The following is a 22,995-nucleotide window of genomic DNA, read 5'->3' as shown; positions in this document are numbered from 1 at the left end:
CTGACAGTCTCGGCATGTTCTGACATAACGGGTGACGTCGGCGGTCAGGCGCAGCCAATAATACTTTTCTTGTATCCTCGATAGTGTCCGGGAAAATCCGAGGTGTCCAGCGGTCGGATCGTCATGTAGGGCGTGCAATATTTCTGGACGAAGTCCTGACGGGACAACAAGAAGGTAATTGGCGCGGACTGGTGAGAAGTTCTTCTTCACGAGTAGACTGTCTTGAAGCGTGAAGGAAGATAATCCGCGCTTAAATGCCCTGGGGACAACGTCGGTGTGCCCTTCCAAATAATTGACGAGGCCTTTAGTGCCGGGTCCGCTCGTTGTTGTTCGGCGAAGTCTTCCGCGCTTATTATTCCAAGGAAGGCGTCGTCATCCTCGTCATCTTGCGGCGGTGGGTCAATGGGGGCGCGTGATAGGCAATCGGCGTCTGAGTGTTTTCGTCCGGACTTGTATGTTACAGTGATGTCGTATTCTTGTAGTCTGAGGCTCCACCGTGCCAGCCGTCCTGAGGGATCCTTTAAATTCGCTAGCCAACACAAGGCGTGATGGTCGCTGACGACTTTGAATGGCCTGCCATATAGGTAAGGGCGAAATTTCGCTGTAGCCCAAACGATGGCGAGGCATTCCTTTTCGGTTGTAGAATAATTGCCTTCCGCTTTTGACAACGACCGGCTAGCGTAAGCTATCACGTGTTCATGTCCATCTTTTCTCTGGACCAGGACGGCGCCGAGGCCTAGGCTACTGGCGTCAGTGTGCATTTCGGTATCGGCGTGCTCGTCGAAGTGCGCAAGTACGGGCGGCGACTGCATGCGTCGTTTGAGTTCTTCAAATGCGTCGGCCTGCGGCGTTTCCCACTTGAACTCGACGTCACATTTAGTTAGCTGCGTCAGCGGCTCAGCGATGCGTGAAAAGTTCTTGACAAATCGCCTGTAGTAGGCACACATGCCAAGAAATCTACGCACTGCCTTCTTGTCGATGGGCTGTGGGAACTTTACTATGGCAGCTGTCTTCTGCGTGTCGGGGTGGACTCCAGATTTGCTGATGACGTGGCCTAAAAATAGAAGCTCCTCGTAAGCGAAGGGGCACTTTTCCGGCTTCAGAGTAAGTCCTGATGACCTGATGGCCTCTAGTACTGTTGCCAGCCGCCTAAGGTGAACGTCGAAATTTCCGGCGAAGACGACGACGTCATCCAAGTATACGAGACAGGTCTGCCACTTCAATCCTGCTAAAACCTTGTCCATCACGCGCTGGAACGTTGCAGGCGCCGAGCACAGTCCGAATGGCATAACCTTAAACTCGTAGAGGCCGTCTGGGGTGATGAAGGCGGTCTTTTCGCGATCTCTTTCGTCGACTTCTATTTGCCAATAGCCAGACTAGAGGTCCATGGACGAGAAGTATTTAGCGTTGCAGAGCTGATCCAATGCGTCGTCTATCCGTGGGAGGGGGTATACGTCCTTCTTCGTGATCTTGTTCAGACGACGATAATCGACGCAGAAACGTAGGGTTCCGTCCTTTTTCTTTACCAGAACAACATGGGATGCCCACGGGCTTTTCGACGGCTGGATGATGTCGTCGCGCGGCATTTCGTCGACTTGTTCTCTTATAGCTTCACGTTCTCACGCCGAAATTCGGTAAGGGCTCTGACGGAGTGGTCGAGCGCACTCCTCGGTGATGATGCGATGCTTGGCGACTGGTGTTTGCCGAATCCTCGATGACGTCGAAAAGCAGCCTTTGTATCGTCGGAGCAGACTTCTGAGCTGCTGTTGCTTAATCATAGGGAGATTTGGATTAATGTCGTAGTCTGGTTCGGGAACCATGGTCGTCGGGGTAGATGCGGCGGAATCCGAGAGGACAAACGCATTACGTGTTTCCAGAATTTCCTCGATGTACGCGATCATCCTGCCCTTGTTGATGTGCTTGAACTCCTGGCTGAAGTTTGTCAGCAACACTTCAGTTTTCCCTCCATGCAGTCGAGCGATCCCTCTTGCGACGCAAATTTCACGGTCTAGCAGTAGACGTTGGTCGCCTTCGATGACGCCTTCTACGTCAGCGGGTGTTTCGGTGCTGACCGAAATAACAATGCTGCAGCGAGGCGGGATGCTCACTTGAGCTTCGAGCACACTCAAGGCGTGGTGACTACGAGGGCTCTCCGGCGGCATTGCTTTATCTTCCGACAGCGTTACTGACTTCGACTTCAGGTTGATGATTGCGCCGTGTTGATCCAGGAAGTCCATACCGAGAATGACGTCTTGTGAACGCTGTTGGAGGATAACGAAGGTGGCAGGGTAAGCCCGGTCATGAATGGTTATTCTTGCCGTGCAGATCCCAGTCGCCGTGATGAGGTGTCCTCCAGCGGTGCGAATCTGAGGGCCTTCCCATGCGGTCTTAACTTTCTTCAACTGGGTGGCGATGTGTCCACTCATTACGGAGTAATCGGCCCCTGTGTCGACTAAGGCAGTGACTGCGTGGCCGTCGAGAAGCGCGTCGAGGTCGGTTGTTCTTTGTCTGGCATAGCAGTTAGGTCTTGGCGTTGGATCACGGCTGCGTCGTGTTGAACTGAAGTTGGAACGTCGCGTCGTCAAGTCGTCTTTCGTCGGTGTAGTTTTGGCTTCGAGACTTCGTCGGGACGGCGGCGTGTCGTTATGTCGTCGAGATGGTCTCTTCGTCGTCTTCGTCGGCGGCGGAGGATCTTCGTCAGTTCGACGAACAGCAACCGCACCTCCATCGGTTGCTGCTTTTAGTTTTCGCGGTATGGGCTCGCAGAGTGGCCCCGGGCTGGGCCAGTGTATGGACGGCGCTGCGGCGACAGGTAGCGGCCTGGTGACGGCGAACGGGACGGTCGTCGAGAGTTCCACTGAGTGGCGGCTAGGTAATCGGCAATGTCACGTGGGCGCTCCCCAAGCTGTGGACGCGGCGCGTTGACGGCGAACCCTCTCAGTCCCATGTCGCGGTATGGGCATCGGCGGTACACATGGCCGGCTTCTCCGCAGTGATAGCAGAGCGGGCGGTGGTCGGGGGCTCGCCAAATGTCCGTCTTCCTCGCATAGGTGCGCTGGGTGACGGGTGGACGCGCTGGCGGCGGCGGCGGCGGACGACGGAATTGCGGTGTTGCAGGACCTTGGCGCGGTCGCGCAGGGGGGGGCCTTGACGGCGGGCGAGGGCGGCGGCGTAGGTCATTGCTTCCGGCTGCGGTGGTTCTGGTTGCAACTCAGGAACTCCAAGGGATCGGTGCACCTCTTCTTTCACGATGTCGGCGATAGAGGCCACTTGAGGCTGCGACGCAGGCAAGACCTTGCGCAGTTCTTCGCGCACAATGGCCCTGATGGTCTCGCGCAGATCGTCCGTGGCCAGTGATTGCGTACTGGGCAGAGCGTTCCTGCGTACTGGGTAGAGCTTGTGCGGCGGTTGAATTGCCGGTTCCGCATTTCGAGTGTCTTCTCAATGCCGGTGGCCTCGCGAAGGAACTCTGCTACGGTCGTTGGTGGGCTCTGTACCATTGCGCCGAAAAGTTCTTCCTTCACACCACACATGAGTAGGCGTACTTTCTTTTCCTCGGCCATATCCGGGTCGGCGTGGCGGAACAGACGGCTCATTTCTTCCGTAAAGATGGCAACGTTCTCATTTGGTAGCTGCACTCGGGCGTCCAGCATAGCTTCGGCCCTTTCCTTGCGCACGACACTTTTAAAGGTGCGCAGGAAGGCGCTACGGAACAGGTCCCACGGTGTCAAGGTCGACTCCCTGTTCTCAAACCAAGTTCTGGCGGCGTCTTCTAAGGCGAAGTAGACATGCCGCAGCTTGTCGTCGGGGTCCCAGTTGTTGAATGTCGCGATCCGTTCGTAGGTTTCCAGCCATGATTCCGGGTCTTCGAATGTTGAACCGCGGAACGTTGGAGGCTCCCTGGGATGCTGCAGCACGATGGGGGACGCTGGCGCTGCCATTGGGGTTTCCTTGGCCACAATCTTCTTGGTCTTCTCAGGTAGAAGTCCGTGCTCCGGGGGCAGCTGTTGAAGACGGCGACTTGCCCGATGTTCCGGGACGGCGCTGGTGTTGTCTTTGCGGTCTGGGCTTGGATTACGGCTTGTCGGGGGCGTCCGGTACATGGACGTAAAGAACCTCCACCAGATGTCACGTGGTAGTGACGGTGAAGAAAGAAGCAATACGGTGAAACACAAAACTAGCTTTTATTGGGCGAACCTGGGCCCACAAAAACAGGCTACACTTATAGCACAACGATAGCGGCGAACACGGTCGGCGATCGTCGGAAATCTGATCAACGGGCCAAGCGCGTCGGCTTTTATACTGCAGTCGTTGAATGTTCCAGACTAATCGTTCGGACCCGCGTGCCTTCCACAAAGTTCTACACCATTCGCGTCACGCGATGAAATCAGATAAGACAGGGTTCGGCGACAACAGACAGCCGGATAGAAGCATCGATAACTTTCCAGAAACTTCGGATACATGCAGGCGCATCCCGGGCTGTGCGATTACATTTGTTAGGTGGCGAAACGTGGTCGCCCGATAAAGATAAGTACACGCGTTCTCCCTGCATGGACAGGGCTGATCGCTATTTGAAGATCGCCACCCTCACCAAAATGGGCAAGAGCTACGAAGTCTCCACGCACGTGGCAGACCCCAAAAATTCGTGTGGGGGTATCATAAAGCTTCCGGCCACCTTGGTAGAAGGAAACGTGTTGGCTGACCTTCGAGAGTCCAATCGAGGAATGAACATCCTAGCTGTTCGAAGAATGGGCTCTGCAGACTCCATCCTGGTCACTTTGGAAGGCTCAAAGGTCCCCTTCTACATTGACTACCTCCGCACAGACCTCCGCTGCAGACCATATCGAGAAAAAGTGGAGGCGTGTACTAAGTGCTAGCAGCTTGGCCATCGCCAAGACGTCTGCCCCAATGTGTCTCTGCCCAAAAGACCATCTGTCTCTGCAGAGACCGTCTGTCGACACGCCAGATGGTCTCTGCGACGCCAGATCCTCCTCAGAACCACAGCTGTACTCCCATTTGCACCATCTGCAACGGAACACACGAGACTGGTTCCTCAAAGTGCAAACTTCGTTACAAAGCACGGACACCGCCCCAGGCACCTCCAGAGTCTAAATTGACACTTGCGGCCAGGAACACTGTACAGGCCCCCAATCAACGTATTGGACAAGAGAAGCCGCTGAGCAGCTCTGGTCGCAAGAACACTGCAACAGGGGCGCAGCTCTCATCATCAAAGCAAGCTTGGCCTCCGCTGACTCCACGCAACGAGGAGAGACCGCCCATCAACCATACAAAGGTGAGCTGGGCAAGAGTAGTCTCCCACAATAGCAGCCCCTCACAAGATGCTGATATCTCTCTCATCAAATATTTGCTAAATCCGAACGAAATGCTTATAAACAAAATCAAACAGCTCAAAGCAATGATCCACCCACCCATCGAAATCATTGACATACCTGCTGCTGCTTCCAAACCACTGCCACAAACGCTTGCGCCCACACTCACACGTACTTCGACAGAACAAATGGACATTCTTGCATCCACTGCTACGACGCAAGCCGCAAATTCAACGCCGCCTTCATCACACACGCAGCCTCCACCCGCAAAAAGGAATAATGCCGAAATAACAGAAACGGAGAATACCGTTGAAAACGCCATATTTGTCCTCACTGACCGCGTGGACATCCTGGAAAACAAACTTGTTGCCTTCCAAAATTGGCTACAGAGCAAGCTTGATGCATTCATTTGTGAGGCATCTGCACAGTTTTGCCGGTTCCATAAGCTAATCGACAGCTGGGGCAGACGCTCCGCAACGTCACAGGTTCCCATCCTTCAAAACGACAATAATGATGAAGCCGAACATAATCACTTGTTCCCTAAGGAAATGACTGGCTTTCGCAAATCTCTTTCTTGTCAGGACGTCAAGCTAAGGCTCAGAGAAGACATTATCGAACCGAGCGACGCACGTGACACACAAGCGTTGCTCTGCCTCGACCTCAAGGGTGCCTTTAATAACGTGTCCCACTTCGCCATACTACGCGAACTTAACAGTATAAACTGCGGGGAGCGAATCTACCGGTATATACGCAGCTTCCTCACGAAGCGCACTGCGGCGCTACAATTAGGCAGCGAACAATCTGGCCAAATAAGTTTAGGAAGCATGGGCACGCCCCAAGGGGCACTACTTTCCCCCCTCCTCTTGAATTTGGCTCTGCGACCTTTAGCTTTCACTCTCAAGAAGAGTCCTGACCTCTGATTCACACTGTACGCGGACGATATTACGCTGTGGATGACCGGAGGTTCTGTCGGGCACATCCAAGACACCATCCAAGCAGTAATTGATCAGGTCAAACAAGTGGGTCACGAGTTGAATCTCAGGTGCTCCCCAACCAAATCACAGCTTCTCCTTCTGCGCCCCACGAGACGCTTCAAGACTTCACCCCTGAATATACAACTCGCGACTGAAGGGCACCCTATACCCCAAGTAGACAGGATAAGGGTCCTAGGATTACACCTCCAACGCCGCCGAGCAAATCAGCATACCTTGCAAGCACTACAAACAACGGTAGATAATACGCTCCACCTGATAGGGAGGATCGCCAAAAAACACGGAGGGTTTCAAGACAAGGAGCTAATTCAACTAATCAAGGCATTTGTCTAAGGCAAGATCATCTTCGCACTTCCATATCTCTCCGTCTCTAGGCAGGAAGAGGATATTGTGAATTGCTTGATCCGCAAGATACACAAGGTCAATCTTGGTGTTCCATTTAGAGCATCCACACAAAGGGTGATGGCCACGGCCACAATAAATACCCGTCAAGAATTAAACGAAGCACATGTATCATCCCAATACCACAGACTCACCACCACTGAAGCCGGGCGTGGGATCCTGAGACAGCTTCTTCATGCTCCACCATTCAACGAGAGAAAGCGACAATAACTTCCTCCGAACATACACGGCCAATAGCACATCCAGCCCCTACCCAGAAACATGTACCCCCAATTTCACGTCAAACACCGCAAATTTCGAGCCAAGGCGCTACAACGCAGCTATGGACAGGCTGAAGGAGTGTACTATGTGGACCGCTGCACCCCCACACCACTAAACATCGTTATACTCTAGCGGTCGTAGACAACCAGGGAAACACTGCTCGTCCAGCATCAATCAAGACCACCTCTGCGGGCAATGCGGAAGAGGCCGCCATTGCACTCGCATCGGGGCTCCCCGACTACGACGTCATCATTAGTGACTCTAAGACTGCTATCCGGAACTTCAGTAGCGGCTACATAAACAACCTCGCGCACTCTCTACCTGTCGCTAATCCACCAGAAAACGACATCGTTCTAGTCTGGACTCCAGCACATGAAGGACTCCACGGCAACGAAATGGCTCATGTCGCTGCTCGAGGATTCACTGACCGAGTGGCTGCAAACATGGGCCTAACTCTAGAACACAATGGCTCTCAACAACACAACAATAAAGACACACTCGAAACATTTCATGAAATTTGCACACATTACAGACACCAAAGCCTAATGTATCCACCTCTCTCTGTGCCTAGAAGGCGCCAGAGAGAAATACAGTGGCGCCAACTACAAACTCGCACTTTTCTTACCCCGCGCACCTTGCACTTATTCTTTCCCGCCACATACCCGACACCCAAGTGTCGCTTTTGCCCTGTCGCAATAGGAGATCTCTCCCATATCATGTGGCAATGCCCCATAAACACCCCGCCCCCCCGCATGCTCGAACCATTAATTAGTGATGAGGAGCTGTGGCAGACTGCCCTGTGCAGCTCCAATCCCACCCTACAGGACCGAGTCCTGAGGTGGGCAGAGGAGGTAGCGGAGGCCTAGCATGACTGGTAGACGGACTTCTAGCCACCTAATGTGGTGAAGGTCGCCTGCTGGGACCGGAGTACTTAGATCTCCCTCTCTCCCCCCGGCCCCTTCCCTCCCTTAAAAGGAAATAAAGTTCATTGGGAATTCATTCATTGTGATGTCATACTTTTGTTCGCTATCAAGCTGCGTAGTGGATAGGGAAACATAGTTTGCAAGAGAAGAAGCAAAGATAGTATTTTTCAACGCAGAAAAGAAATTTTGATATAAAAACGTGCATTGTCGATGTTTTATATGAACCTTATTTGATCATCTGCGTTTGTCCAGTACTCTTCGGAATACGGAAAGGAACTTATGGAAAGATCCCAGGGCACCCATTGAGTGTGTGTGACATGGGAAGTTCCTGCTTTTCATTAGATCAGGGCTTTATTGGCACTTGGACAAAACAACAATTCCACGACATACCGCATTTGTGTGAAGTGAAAATGTGTTGGAAAATTCACCAAACAGGGCACGCAATCGCTTTCGCATAATGACTTTTCGTGCGAGCTTATTGGATAGTGCAACACAACCGAATGAACCGATTGGCAGTCTGAGCACTGCTTCACACAAACGGGATAGTATCGCCGAAAACGATCTTCCGAAGCCACATGCTTCTGCTTATAATCTTTCACTTGCACTACTTACAAAAGCACATGAGTAAATCAGAGCGGGCGCTGCGAAGCTATCCATAAATTACCAGGACGTTAACTATATATGCTAAAGCTCTCTTCTAGCACCGAACCCGGATTTATTTCTAGATTGTTTCTTTAGACTGAAAGAGCACGCCAAGGCGCACAGCGCAATATTTTTTCCCACACTTAGTGGACGAAAGAAAAGCTTCAGCAATGTAAAGGTGAAGACTTGATTATCAGACATCGCAACAGCTCGAACATCATTATTGTAAGCACGGATAACGAGGAAGCGGCCTAATACGTGTGACGCATCATCCATCTCACGTTCGGGCAACGCACCCATAAAGTAAATGCTTACGTGGCAGTCCCCGAGGACACCCAACGAGGGGTAATTCACGGCGTAGATCCCGGTACATCGCCGGAGGAGCCCAAGGCCAACCTGCAGGTGCGGACTCCAGGAGTCACGATCCACAGCGCCCGCATGCTGGGAAAATCAAAATCCGCCGTCATCACCTTCGACGGCCCCATAACCCCAAGGCCAGTCCTATACTACTGAGGAGAGATGTGGTGCTACCCGTACCGTCCGACGCGGCAGATGTGCTACATTTGCTGCCAGCAAGGAGATCGAGCGGACGTTTGTCCGCACCCGGAGACCAAGGCCTGCAAACTATGCGGGACGCAGAATCCGGCAGAAGGACACCAATGCACACTCAGGTGCCTGGTTTGCGACGACGATCACACAAGCGGCACGAAAGATTGCAAGCTGCGACTCAAGACGGCCGGAGAGCTGCGAGGGCAACCCCCTCAGAAAGGCCAGTGGCAGAGCCGGAGCCGGAGCCGATGGCGACGCCCGAGATGGTTCAGCTCGGAGGGTGACAGTGGCCGATCCCAGAGCCACAACGGGGCCGGGTATGAGGCCCAGTCGCGGAGACGAAGCAGGGGCCAGAGCCGAGGACGGAGTCGAAGCCGTGGCGGACCCAGGGACGAGTCCTTCCCACCCCTGGGGCAGCAGAACGGCAGCCCGGGGCAGCAGAAGCAACAACAACAGAATGAAGGCGGAGTACAGGTGAGCTGGGGAGCAGGCCCTTCCAAATCATTGTTTCCGAGCTCGGGTCAAAACAATCAAACAAACAACGAAAAGAAACTAACTGAGGAAAATAGAGCACTCAAAAAAGAACTTGAACTCTGCCGAGAAGAAACGCGGCAGCTAAAAAAGAGGATAGACGACCGAATAAGGCAAATGCAGTTGCAGAGGCAACGCGGGAACTCACCGGGGCGAACGCCGAGCACACCAATAGTGCAGACCACACAAAAATGAGAAGAACAGAGTCTTAGCAACGAACTAAAAAAAATCATGCATTCAATGCAGAATCAAATGTTACAAATGCAACAGAAAATAGCCTTGCAAGACCAAAACTTCCGCAGTTACGTAAAAAACCAAAACACACAGAGAACCACTAATGATGCCAGAGACAGGCTCTTTAACGAGAGAATATTCGGACCAGAAAGCCAAAGTAACAACAACAACAATTAATCATGGCCGGACAAAACAAACTAGAGATATGGCAATGGAACTGTAGGGGATACCGGCGAAAGAAAGTACTCCTACAGCAGTACATAAACACTACAGAGAAACCACCAGACATTATTATGTTACAAGAAACTAATACAACACCCACCCTAAAAGGATAGACGTGCCAGGAGAGCGGACGCACCGCAACCCTCATTAACAACAAAATATTCACCAAAGCACACAAAGGAAGTGAGAACACGAAAATCGAACACATAATAACCAAGATAATACCCAAATTGAAGCACAGAGCTAAATGCCCATTTATAGTCAGTCTATACAGGCCCCCCAGGCAGGAAGACGGCGACTTCGCCAAACTCTTTGCAGAAGCAAACATGCTAGCCAAGTCCAATAATAATTGCGCTAATAATTACCCTAATAATTGCGGGGATTTCAATGCTAAAAGCCCGAGATGAGGATACCAGAACATCGAAGAGAAGGGGCAGCAAATATGCATTGCAGCCGAAAACACAGGCTGCGACCTCTTAACGGACGAAAATCGGCCAACGCGCCTGGGTAATAGCGTTAGCCCAGACACCTGCCCAAACCTAAGATTTGTTAAAGGAGCAAAGCAGGCCAAGTGGGAGAACCTGCTAGAGAACCTAGGCAGCGATCATTATGTACTGAAAACCACAATCGAAGCGGAGAACGTAAAAAGAAAAACTGGCACAGCCAATATCAGAGTTTGGGACGCCTTCCGTAAGCACAGCGAACAACTAAAAAAGGGAAATCATCTCGATAGAACTCTACACACAGGGAATAGATAGAACAGAACAAACACCGGAGGTGGACCGGTGGCTACTCGGGGTATGGGAGGCAAGACGCGGGCTCACAAAACGCTGGAAAAGGCAAAAGCTAAACAGGAAACTCAAGAAGATAGCAGAGATCACAAAGAAGGCTGTAGAGTACTCAACACAGCTGGCCAGGCAAGAGTGGCAGCAGTTCTGCAGCTCACTGAACGGCACGCTCAGCACAGCCAAGACGTGGCGCACATTAAAAGCCCTCATGAACCCAACCAAAACGAAAACAGAAAGCGGCAAAGAAATCCAGAAACTGGTCCACCAGCACGAAGGGTCCGCGAGGAACTACTGGAGGCAGTGCGCGTAAAATGTTACGGCAAAGACAATCCCAAAGGCTACGACGGGGAGTATTTGGGGACAGAGAATCCCCACATAGACAGACTGATTGCAGGAGAGGAAGTTTACGTGGCAATTAGAGCGACAACCGAAAACACAGCCGCGGGGCGTCGACAAGATCAGAAACTACCTGATACGCAACCTCAGTGACGAGGCGATAGGTCAGCTCAGAGCATACCTCAACACACTGTGGGCAGAGGGCACGATACCGAAGGAATGGAAGCACGCTGTCGTGGTGATGATACCTAAACCCGGCAAAAAGCTTCAGATTGAAAACCTGAGGCCCATCTCCCTCCACCTCGTGCCTCGGTAAACTCTACGAAAGAATAGTCACCAGAAGAATCCAACACCACCTGGAGGACACGGAGCAATACCCGCACAGCATGTTTGGCTTCCGGGAAAACCTGTCAACACAAGACGTCCTGCTACAGATAAAAGAAGAAACCATAAACACATCACCCAGAGCAGGCGAAAACGTTATCATGGCTCTAGCTATCAAAGGGGCCTTCGACAACTTTAGCCACGAAGCCATAATGGAAGGACTGAACAACGCCAACTGCGGCAAGAGAATCCACGACTACGTGAGGGCCTTTCTGATCAAGCACACGGCAACGGTGGGATTGGGGGATCTGCGAAGTGACGTTTTTACCACCCCACGCAAAGGCACGCCGCAGGGCCCCGTGATCCCACGAATACTTTTCAACATCGCAATGATCGGACTGGCTCGAAGACTCAGCAAGATAGATGGCATCCAGCATGCAATATATGATGACGACATCACGGTCAGGGTCAATCGAGGCTGCTTGGGACAGGAGCAAGAAAAATTGCAGGAAGCGGCCGAGGGCGTGGAAGAGTACGTCAGAGAAAGGGGCATCGCGTGCTCCACCGAAAAATCACAAATCCTAATAGTGGGCAGAAACCCCACTAAGGAAGAACTAAAAGTAAAACTAGAAGGAAAAACATACCTGAAAGGAGCATGATAGGCATCCAAGGCATGTGGATTCAAGGAAGCAAGAAATGCAGCCACACAATCAGCTTACTCAATAAATCGACAGAACAAGTAAGCCGAATGATAACGAGGGTATATCAAAGAAAAAACGGAATGAGAGAAGAAGACACAATCAAGCTGGTCAGAATCCTAGTGGTCAGCAGAGTCACGTACTCGCTCCAGTAGCACAACATGACCAAGCACGAAAAAGAACAGACGGAAACGCTACTAAGGAAAGCGTATAAGACAGCGCTACATCTGCCTTGAAACACGCCCAACGATAAACTGTTACAGATGGGCCTAAGCAATACCTTCGAAGAACTCGCGGAAGCGCAGCTCATTGCACAGATCGCCAGGCTCCAGCAGACTGCCACCGGCCGCAAGCTCCTAAAAAGAATAGGGCATAACACAGACGGAATAGAGGATCGGGCAGCTAGCATCCCAGACAGCGTTCGCCAGACACTGGACATTAGCCCCCTACCGAGAAACATGGACCCGAATCTCCACGCCGCCAGAAGGCAGGCACAAGCAGATTTCGTGGACGTCGCAAGACGATGTAGTAAATGGTTGTATATAACACATTACCTCCAACATGCCCTCAGTAGCCTAAATAATTCTCGCCGTCCTTACCATGTTAATTCACGGCGAGTATCAGCTATGACGAACAAATGCCGGCAGAGGGCACGAACGATGGCTGCTCTGAAGGTTCGAAAGCGTGTTACAAGCTACAGTACAGCCAACGAGCGCGCTTTCCAATCTTCTAAGCACGCGCAATGGCTTAGAGGTGGGCGCTGGTGCTATTATGTTTCTTGCGCCCCAAAGTCGACAGAACTACGCCCAGGTGATCATCGAATCGGGATTCTGCGTAAATAGAAAACGAAATCAGTTTTTTAGTATTTGTTCGCCAAGCGGGAATGCGGTAACAGCGCTTCGTTCGGGTTCCATCAAGTGCATTATTTTTTCAGGTTAGTGACTCATCACGAATAACATTTCACCGTGCGTTAGCTCGTCCGTTCATGAACAGATGTATTTGCCGCTATCCGAGCTACACTAAGGTGTATGCATTGAGGACGGCTGCGCTCACTCCGAAATAACATTTGCCAGATATGACTAAAGTGAAGTGATGGCGGCGCAAAGAATTGCCGGGCTATGACGCGGCCAAACTGCGGTAGCTGAAATAATACAGTCGTTCTCATTAAAGCACCATTTGGTGTATCATTACGTGTATCTCAGAGAAATAGTGGTAGAACAAGCTAATAGTTGAACAAACGAGTAAGCGAACGACAACTAAACCAGCCGGTGAACGAAAGGGCGACCGCACGTGTTCTTTGCGAGTGCTCCACCGTCACATCTTAATCTACTCACGCTTTAAGGCCGACACGAATGAACACGTACGTAGATCTCAAAGGCTCCTGAGGCTGTCGTTGGGCGATAAACGTGGTTTCGGGAGAACACGCGCACTTTTCCTTTGTAACGCAAATCCACTGGGCGACCGCCAATGAAGAACACGAACAAAAGAGGTAAACAAAACTATTAGTTGTAAATAAGGCTAGTTAGTAACAACAAAATGCAGAGTGTTTTTTCCTAAGAAGAATTTTCACGCTTGAGCCTCAAAGTTTGTCAAACGGAATGCGCTGAATCCTAAAGGTTTCGTAATCACGCTTTCGCGCGCAGCCATGCAGGCCCGCGTATTCAATGCTGTTGGCGTGCAGTACGATTAAGCGCCCCAAATACGACCACGTACTGCTTGTATAAACAAAGCACACGTCGCGTAGGGCAATGCTATAAGAGACTCGCAACTACCTGCTACACTCGTGTGGAGAATGTTGGTCTGAAGTTCTCCCTCTCATTTCCATGAATCCATGTCTGTGTTTCTTATCACGTAGCGCTTACCAAACGGTATCGATAAGAGCTTCTTGTCTTTTCTGAAACTATTTTGGCATACGAAGGCGCAGCAGGTTATGGTGATTAAAAATGCCGTGAAGCAACGTCGCACTTGCCACAAAACTTAGTTCAACGCGTTCACAAACCAAACACAGAATAGCAACGGCCCAAACATGCGCTTATAGCCGCTCCGTAGACTCTTCTTAAGCGAAAATAGCGCTGAAACGCCACTGTAAATTCAGGAAGCCGGCACAAGGGCCCACGTGATCCCATTAGGCCAAAAGCGACGCGGCGTCTGCCTCGGCCGGAGCGCGCGAGGAAGAGGCGCCATTCTTCAAAGTGTGGCGCTACTTTACGAAGTTTAAGGGGATTTAAGCTGTGCTCGCGACTTGCGCACGTGAGATTGAACCGCATTCGCCGGCTCACCCTCGCACGCTTTCATTCATACGGAATCTCACGGCGACGCCGACGACGACGCCAACGGCAGGAATGTGCCTGCAGTGTTCATATAATTGTATCGCGATAAAAAAACAGTAACTGAATTACAGTGTGTGCTACCTAGTAAACAAAATGATTGCAAAATTACAAAATTACAGAGCAATATACTCGGGAGAAGCTTCAGATTGGCCTTTAAGACTAGAAGGCGACAGCATTCAAACGTCCCTGACTGCTTCTCGCCCGTGCCGGCAACTGCAGCTTATGCAACCGTAAGGTTCACTCGCAAGCGCTTTTGGCGACCGCTATGCATGAAGGCGAGTTTTCCTTTTCTTTACCCCGCATGGTAGTCGCCGCTGCTGCTGCGATGATGATAATGATTTATTGGCGTCCTCTTTGAAACGGGGCGGAGAGAAATCGTTACCTAGCCTGCCTGAGTTACTGAGCTATGCGAGTAAAGCTTCTGGCTCTAGAAGTGTTGCATACATCTCTTAATTTGTTGCTATTTACCTTGTACCGCTGCCCATGCCTGTAATGACTCTAGTTGTATCAGTGTCTTCCCTGCTTTTTTCATGCCAATACTCTAAACAACTCTTGCATATATCGACGGCTGATCGGTTAATAGTTTAGTCCACATTAAATCTAAGCGCTTCAAGAAGTTTCCGTTACATGGTGGCCTCGCTGGGTGAATCCTACTGCATATCATTACAATATGGTGAGTGTTCTCCAGATGTGCCGAGTGTAATTACACAGATTTTCTCTTCTGATTTTTCTTTCTATTCTTGCAAACCTCCTCGGATTGTTTCGTTTCCATTCCTTGCATTTAATTCCCTTTCTCTGTTTCTCTTACTTTCTTTCTGATTACTCCTGGTTGCCTATCTACACTTTCGATCACTTTGTGACTGATTGCCAACTTTCTTGACCTCTTCCTCCATTATATGCCCACGCTTTTTAGGTACAGATATTGTGAATGTGTGGAGGTGTGTGTCATCTGGTGGTGCGGCAAGGAACGGAACGGCGCGCGCTGTTTGTGATTTGTAGAAACGCGGTGTGCGTGGTACCATGTTATAAATTTTTGCTCACGGTCAATGCCAAATTTGTGCGTAACTGGCTCGTTAAAGCTGTCGCATTAAGGGGCCCCTTAACCACCAAGACGTCGAAATTCAGTTGAGGTGTTGCAGTAGTGCAGGTGTCTGCAGCGAACACGTAGACGGGAGAATTTTTCCAAACGGTGCTGTAATGGCGGAGTTACAGGCGGCTGACGATCGAAACGCGGCCTTCGTTCGTTTCGCTCTTCCCTGCTCTCCGTTTGACGGCAGGTCTCCTCTTCGCCGAGTGCTCCTCCAGATGTCACGTGTCATATGTCATTGCCAACGCGCTTTTCAAAACACTGTCCACTGCCGTTTACCGCGAATCCGCGCTTCTTTGCAGCCGTGCCGGCCCGTGCTCCTGCGAAGTGTGCCGCTATGTACCTTGGATCGCGCGCACCTCTCTAAAGACTCGCCAATAGAATGGATCCTTACGGCGACACGACGTGTCGAAGCACCTTCACTGGAGTTGAACAGCCACTGTCGCTGGCTTCCCCACATCGTGGCGACCAAATAGTTTGGTACGTTATGCTGTTTTCTCCCACTGGCTGTTAGCCAGGTCCGCGGTAATGACATCAACACAACAGATGCGCATGTGCTCTGTGCGAGGCGGAAACAAATTCGAGGAGAAGGTTTTCTGCAGGGAGGTGGTAGAAGTGGTTGTTAAAGGAAAAGGTGACTGCACTACATGGCGCCAGTATTTCCCCAACATATAAGTCGGAACCGGCTGTCCTGCACGTAGAGTACTACGCTTTCTGTAATCCAGGTTTCTTTTTCAGCCGAGTGGCGCATATCTGCCCTTAGTTGCATCTCAGAAAAAGGGGCTTCAAACGCATTAACGGTCTAATCCGAACGGTTATTCAAACATGATCTTGGGCTACCAAAATGGACTAATACTAAGGCACTCTTGAGTTTAGGGGTGCATTACAGCGTTGAGGAAATCATAGAGGCCCACAAATGGGCTCAAACAGTTCGATTATCCGGCACACACGCGGGACAGCGGATCCTGAACACCTTGGGGTATCACCCAGGCATAGACATCCCTCAATGACACCGGATACCTGACACTATTCGGACCAAGATCATTATCCCCCCGCTTACGAAAAACATCAGCACTGAAAACAGCGGTAGGCACAAAGCTAGGGCGGCGCCACTCTGGCAATGCTACAAAAACCAACCCGCCACATACCTAGACACATGAAAGATCACTTCCGGTGCACCGTTGATCGGTTTATCAGTTTTTCGACCACGGTCACGCGACTGAAAAATCGCGCAGAGTGCAACTGGCCCAAAATGGTCACTTTTCGAGAAAAGTGACCGTTTGCGACCATTTGCGACTGGTCGCTTTGCGACCAACTTCCTCGCGTGACCACTGTCAGTTGCCGGTGTGATTGAGCCCTTAGGCAAACTGCTTCACGCGAAGATAGGGAGATGAAGAGAAAAACTTACAACCCAGTAGACCAGATGCGGTTGGCGGAATGGGATGACAGCGTCGCGGTGCAGATGACGCCACGCGAGCCCACACCACTGGGAAGGAAAACTCCACTCAACCTTGACAATAAAAGTTAATTCTGTCTGTCTTTCTCTCAGCGAGCTAGGCATGCAAATGGAGGGAGAGTTACACAAGTGAGCAAAATGTGCTTTCATTACAACCTTACTCCCCGCAGGGGCGTCTGCGTAAGCAGGCGTTTGGTGTGTTGCGCCACCACGTACCCGAGCACACGAGGGTTGGACCCTCCCGCGTGTAGCCGTGCGCGGCTTAGCCGTGTCCGGGGAAAGGGGGATCCTGGAGGTTGAGCCGATGCCGGGTGTTCGGACCTTTAAGGCCCCCCGGCGGAGGCAACACACCTCTTTGGCCTCTGCTTCACGTAGACGGCACCCCCGGACTGACCCACCCGGGGGAAATCGGCAGTCGCCTTTTCCTGTCTCTCTCTTCCTACAACCTTCGTCTTTCCCTTACTTTCCACCTTTCCTGTCTCCTTCTCTCTTCTATTTACTTCCTTCTTCTTGGTGGCAAGGGTTAACCCTGTGTGGCTATCCAACCTTGGGTACACCATATTTGGTTATAGTGGCGGCGTACGACTGGCGTCGTGCAGACTTGTATGCAAGCTCTGCCGCGTCCCCGCATTGGGCTCCGTGGTGGGCGGTCGGCGCTGTTGCCGAATTTTTATATATCTTCATGGAAACTGGTTTCCCCAAACTTCCTGATCGCCCTCAGAAGCGAGGGCGCACCGAAGATGTCTTTAAGTTTTTTGGCAATCGTACACAGAACTTTCCCCGCTTTCATGTCATCCACTCCGATAAGCCTGAGAAGACTGTAAGAATGATCTCACCTTTCATTGTCTCGAAATCTCTGACAGAAGTTTTTGGTCCCGGATACAAAGCATCGAAAATGGCTAGCGGTGATCTTCTCCTAGAGCTCCGCGATCAGAAACAATTTGAAAAACTGTCCAAACTTGTATCTTTTGGGGGTGTTCCAGTCACAGTGACCCCACACCGTACCATGAATACTACCCGTGGCGTTGTATCGGATGCTGATCTGCTTGAATTGTCTGAAGCTGAACTTCTAGATGGTTGGAATGATCAGAACGTGATCAATGTTAAGAGAATTAAAATAAGACGTGACGGAAAAGAAATCAATACCATGCACCTAATACTTACATTTGGCTCAAGCAACCTACCAGACACTATCGAGACAGGCTATGTGAAAATCCGAGTGAGACCGTACATTCCGAATCCCCTACGATGCTTTAAGTGCCAGCGATTCGGCCACAGCTCACAGAACTGCCGAGGCCGCCAGACATGTGCAAAATGTAGTTCCCGTGACCATGCCTCTGAAACGTGCGAAAACGCTCCACACTGCGTGAACTGTGATGGCGAGCATGCCGCATACTCGCGGTCATGCCCGTCTTGGAAAAAAGAAAAAGAAATAGTCACTATCAAAGTAAAAGAAAACATATCATTCAAAGAGGCACGCAGGCGGGTTGCATACCTCCCTAAGGCCAGCTTTGCCGAAGTGGCGCGTCAGGGGGCAGCGTCACAACGGCCTCCGGCGGCTGTCCGACCCACAAGCAGTGAGTCGGCAGTCACGCCATCTGCCCCCGCGGCGGTTGCAGCTAGCGCTGCTCCGTCAACCGAGGAGAAGGGACCATCCACCCCGAAGGTGGGTGCAGCCGAGGCTGCCCCAGCCTCCGAGGCCCCTTCCAGCGCTGGCAACGGCCAGCGCAGCCAAATCCCTCTGGGAGCCCCATCGACCTCCGGGCTGGTGGGCGCAGGGGTCTTGCCCTCCAAGGCGGGACTCCCTCTGAAAACTTCCCGCTCTCAAGAGCACGTGTCCGGCGCCTCACAAGAGGCAATGGACACCACACCTATCCTCAAGGCGCACCAGGCGCCTAAGGAGCGTCGAGAATCACTCGAACGCTTCAAAAAGAACAAAACACCAATTACAGGGCCTCGAAAGGGCTCTGTAATCTAAGGCATCTTTCCGTTTCCGTACACACAGCACTAATTTACATGAAATATGGATACACAAATCATACAATGGAACGTCAGAGGTCTCCTTAGAAACCTTGATGATGTACAAGAACTGATCCACCAACACAATCCAAAAGTGCTGTGTTTACAGGAAACACATTTAAAATCTAAACACACAAATTTTCTCCGACAGTACATAACTTTTCGCAAAGATCGCGATGATGCTGTCGCATCATCGGGCGGTGTCGCCATTGTTATCCATAAGAGCATTGCGTGTCAACTTTTACAGCTACGAACGCCTCTCGAAGCAGTGGCGGTTCGAGCTGTTCTCCTAAACAAACTCATCACCATTAGCTCTCTTTATATACCCCCACATTACAAATTAACGAAACATGAATTCCAATCCTTTATAGATCAATTGCCAGAACCTTATGTTGTTCTTGGCGATTTCAATGCGCACAACTCCCTATGGGGCGACTCTCGTATCGATGCGCGAGGTCGTCTCGTTGAACAGCTCCTTTTGTCTTCCGGTGCGTGTCTGCTTAATAAGAAGGCACCCACATATTACTGTCTTGCCAACAAAACCTTTTCTTCAATTGATCTCAGCATAGTTTCTCCTTCTATTTTTCCTGAACTCGCATGGGAAGTTATAAACAATCCTTACGGAAGCGACCACTTCCCCATACTATTAAGAACACCTAAAGAAAACGAATATCCACCACAGGCTCCCAAGTGGAAGATTGATACAGCTGACTGGGAGAAATTCCGAACTCTCAGTAATATTTCATGGGATGAGATGTCCTCGTTAGGAATTGATGCTGCCGTGGAATACTTTACAGCCTTTTTAATAGATGCCGCAACTAAATGTATATTACAAGGAAATGGCTGGGCATGCAAACGGCGTGTCCCGTGGTGGAACGAGGACTGTAGGATCGCTCGTAAGAAACAGAACAAAGCGTGGGGATTGCTACGCGCCTCTCCCACTGCGGAGAATCTGTTTAACTTTAAGAAAGTGAAATCGCAAGGCAGGCGAACACGCCGACAGGCTAGAAGGGAGAGTTGGCAGACGTTTTTATCCGGTATCAACTCTTATACAGATGAGGCCAAAGTCTGGAACCGGTTTAATAGGATAAAAGGGCGCCAAACATATTCACTTCCTTTGGTAAACACACAAGGTGAAACAATAAAAGATCAGGCAGATTCACTTGGGGAACACTTCGAGAGCGTGTCGAGTTCAAACCATTATTCGCAATCATTTTTGAAATACAAACAAATAGAAGAATGTAAGCCCATAATACGAAAATCCAGGCAGAATGAACCTTATAACCGGCCTTTCAATATTGCTGAGTTGAGAGCTGCCTTGACCACATGCAGGGGCTCTGCGCCGGGACCTGATAGGGTCATGTACGAAATGATCAGAAACTTACACGCTGACACCAAACTTACACTACTCACGCTTTTCAACGCTATTTGGGCTGCGGGAAACCTCCCATCCACATGGAAAGAAGCGATTGTGGTCCCTGTTCTTAAACAGGGCAAGGACCCTTCCTTGGCGGCAAGTTACCGTCCGATAGCTCTTACAAATTGTCTTTGTAAGCTTTTTGAAAAAATGGTTAACCGCAGACTTGTACATTACCTTGAACTCAACAATATCCTCGATCCCTTTCAGTGTGGCTTTAGAGAAGGGCGGTCCACAACCGATCACCTTGTGCGCATTGAGGGAAACATTCGCGACGCCTTTCTACATAAACAATATTTCCTATCCGTATTCCTCGATATGGAGAAGGCGTACGACACTACGTGGCGCTATGGAATATTGAGAGACTTGTGGGGAATTGGCATCCGTGGCAATATGCTCGTCTTAATAGAAAGCTATTTGTCCAACCGTACATTTCGCGTGAAAGTCGGCAATGTATTGTCGCGACCTTTTATACAGGAAACTGGTGTACCTCAAGGAGGTGTACTTAGCTGCACGCTCTTCATCATGAAAATGAACACCCTTCGTGCCTCGTTACCGCCAGCCATTTTTTATTCTGTTTACGTAGACGACATACAGATAGGATTCAAATCCTGCAACCTTACAGTATGTGAGAGGCAAGTTCAACAGGGCTTGAACAAAGTGTCCAAATGGGCAGAAGAAAACGGATTTAAAGTCAACCCCAACAAAAGTTCTTGTGTGCTTTTCACAAGAAAGAGAGGACTCATTGCAGAACCCAGTATCGAAATGTATGGTCAGCGAATTCCTGTGAACAAAGAACACAAGTTCTTAGGCATCATACTTGATTCGAAATTAACTTTCATTCCACACATAAAGTACCTCAAGGTCAAATGCTTAAGAACAATGAACTTACTTAAAGTGTTATCCCACACAGCATGGGGCAGCGACAGGAAATGTTTAATGAATCTTTACAAGTGCCTCATCCGATCGCGGTTGGACTACGGTGCCGTGATCTATCATTCTGCAGCCCCGAGCGCGCTAAAGATGCTAGATCCGGTCCACCATCTAGGAATTCGACTGGCCACTGGAGCTTTCAGAACAAGTCCCATAGAAAGTTTATATGCAGAATCAAATGAGTGGTCACTACATCTGCAGAGAACATACATCAGCCAAACATACTTCCTGAAAGTCCACTCTAATCCTCAACACCCATGTTTTAATACCATTAACGATATGACATATGCCACGCTCTTTCATAATCGTCCTTCCGTAAGACGGCCTTTTTCGATGCGTGTGAGGGAGCTTAGTGATGAAATGCATGTCCCACTCCTCGAGCTCCGCCTAATGCAGCCAGCCAAGCTGCTACCTCCTTGGGAGTGGCAGCACATAGAATGCGATATATCTTTCATGCAAGTTACAAAACACGCTCCAGAGATTGAAATACAAATGCATTTCCGGGAACTCCAATACAAACACTCCTGCACGGAGTTCTACACAGACGCATCGAAGTCACCCGAGGGGGTGTCCTATGCAGCCGTCGGCCCATCCTTCTCGGAATCCGATGTACTGCATCCGGAAACAAGCATCTTTACGGCTGAGGCCTACGCACTGTTGTCAGCTGTAAAGTATATAAAGAAATCAAAACTCGAGAAATCAGTTATATATACGGACTCACTAAGTGTTCTGAAGGCCCTAATGTCATTTTCTAAGCACAAAAACCCAGTAATCAATGAACTCTATTCCGTCCTATGTAAAACGTATATATGTAACCAGCATGTCACCATATGCTGGGTGCCGGGTCATAGGGGCATCGAAGGCAATGCTCTGGCGGACCAGATGGCCACATCAATAGCATCGTATTCTGTAAATCCTACCGCAGCAGTCCCTGTCACAGATCTGAGGCCCTACTTGCGCAGAAAACTGCGGAACTACTGGCAACGCTCGTGGGACATGGAAACAAATAATAAACTGCACGTAATAAAGCCACAATTAGGGTTCTGGCCTTCTGCAACAAAATCACGTCGGACAGATGTCCTACTCTGCCGGCTAAGAATAGGACACACTTTTGGCACACATAACTTTTTGCTCACGGGAAACGAGCCTCCAACCTGTGGTAGATGCGGGGAAAGGCTGACCGTCCTCCACGTCCTCCTAGAGTGTCGGGAAGCCGAACATGACAGAAAGAAACATTTTCCCTTAGCATACCGGCCGCATATCCCCCTCCATCCTGTTATGTTACTCGGAGCAGAACCGCTCTTTGACACTAACGCAGTCCTAGGTTTCCTGAAAGATGTTGTATTACATGTAATTAGCCCATACGTTCGCAGCGCCTCCTCTCTATAGAGGATAGCGCTGTGATAGTTTTTCCGTATAGCACATGCCTCTCGTCCCTTGCGTGTCAAGGGCTCTGGCGAGGCAGCAGTGCTCCAAGTGATTTTACCAGCTTATATATTTTCTATTTTGCATGACTCTTTT

General features: G+C 50.4%; 1 protein-coding gene across 1 annotated transcript; it reads left to right on the top strand.

Annotated features, from left to right (window-relative positions):
• The first annotated feature begins 11,596 nt into the window (after nucleotides 1-11,596).
• Nucleotides 11,597-12,193, top strand: LOC142559343 (putative nicotine oxidoreductase). Its single transcript, XM_075670956.1, has one exon. The coding sequence runs from the start codon at nucleotides 11,597-11,599 to the stop codon at nucleotides 12,191-12,193; it is 597 nt and encodes a 198-aa protein (XP_075527071.1).
• The last annotated feature ends 10,802 nt before the right edge of the window (nucleotides 12,194-22,995 follow it).

Source organism: Dermacentor variabilis, chromosome 10 (assembly GCF_050947875.1).
Source record: "Dermacentor variabilis isolate Ectoservices chromosome 10, ASM5094787v1, whole genome shotgun sequence".
In the NCBI taxonomy this organism is placed as follows: Eukaryota; Metazoa; Arthropoda; class Arachnida; order Ixodida; family Ixodidae; genus Dermacentor; species Dermacentor variabilis.
The sequence above is the reverse complement of the archived record's forward strand: the minus strand, read 5'-3'. Positions and strand labels throughout refer to the sequence as shown.

Coding starts and splice junctions, on each gene's coding strand:
- LOC142559343 (XM_075670956.1), top strand. CDS start 11,597: ATGTTTGGCTTCCGGGAAAACCTGTCAACACAAGACGTCCTGCTACAG.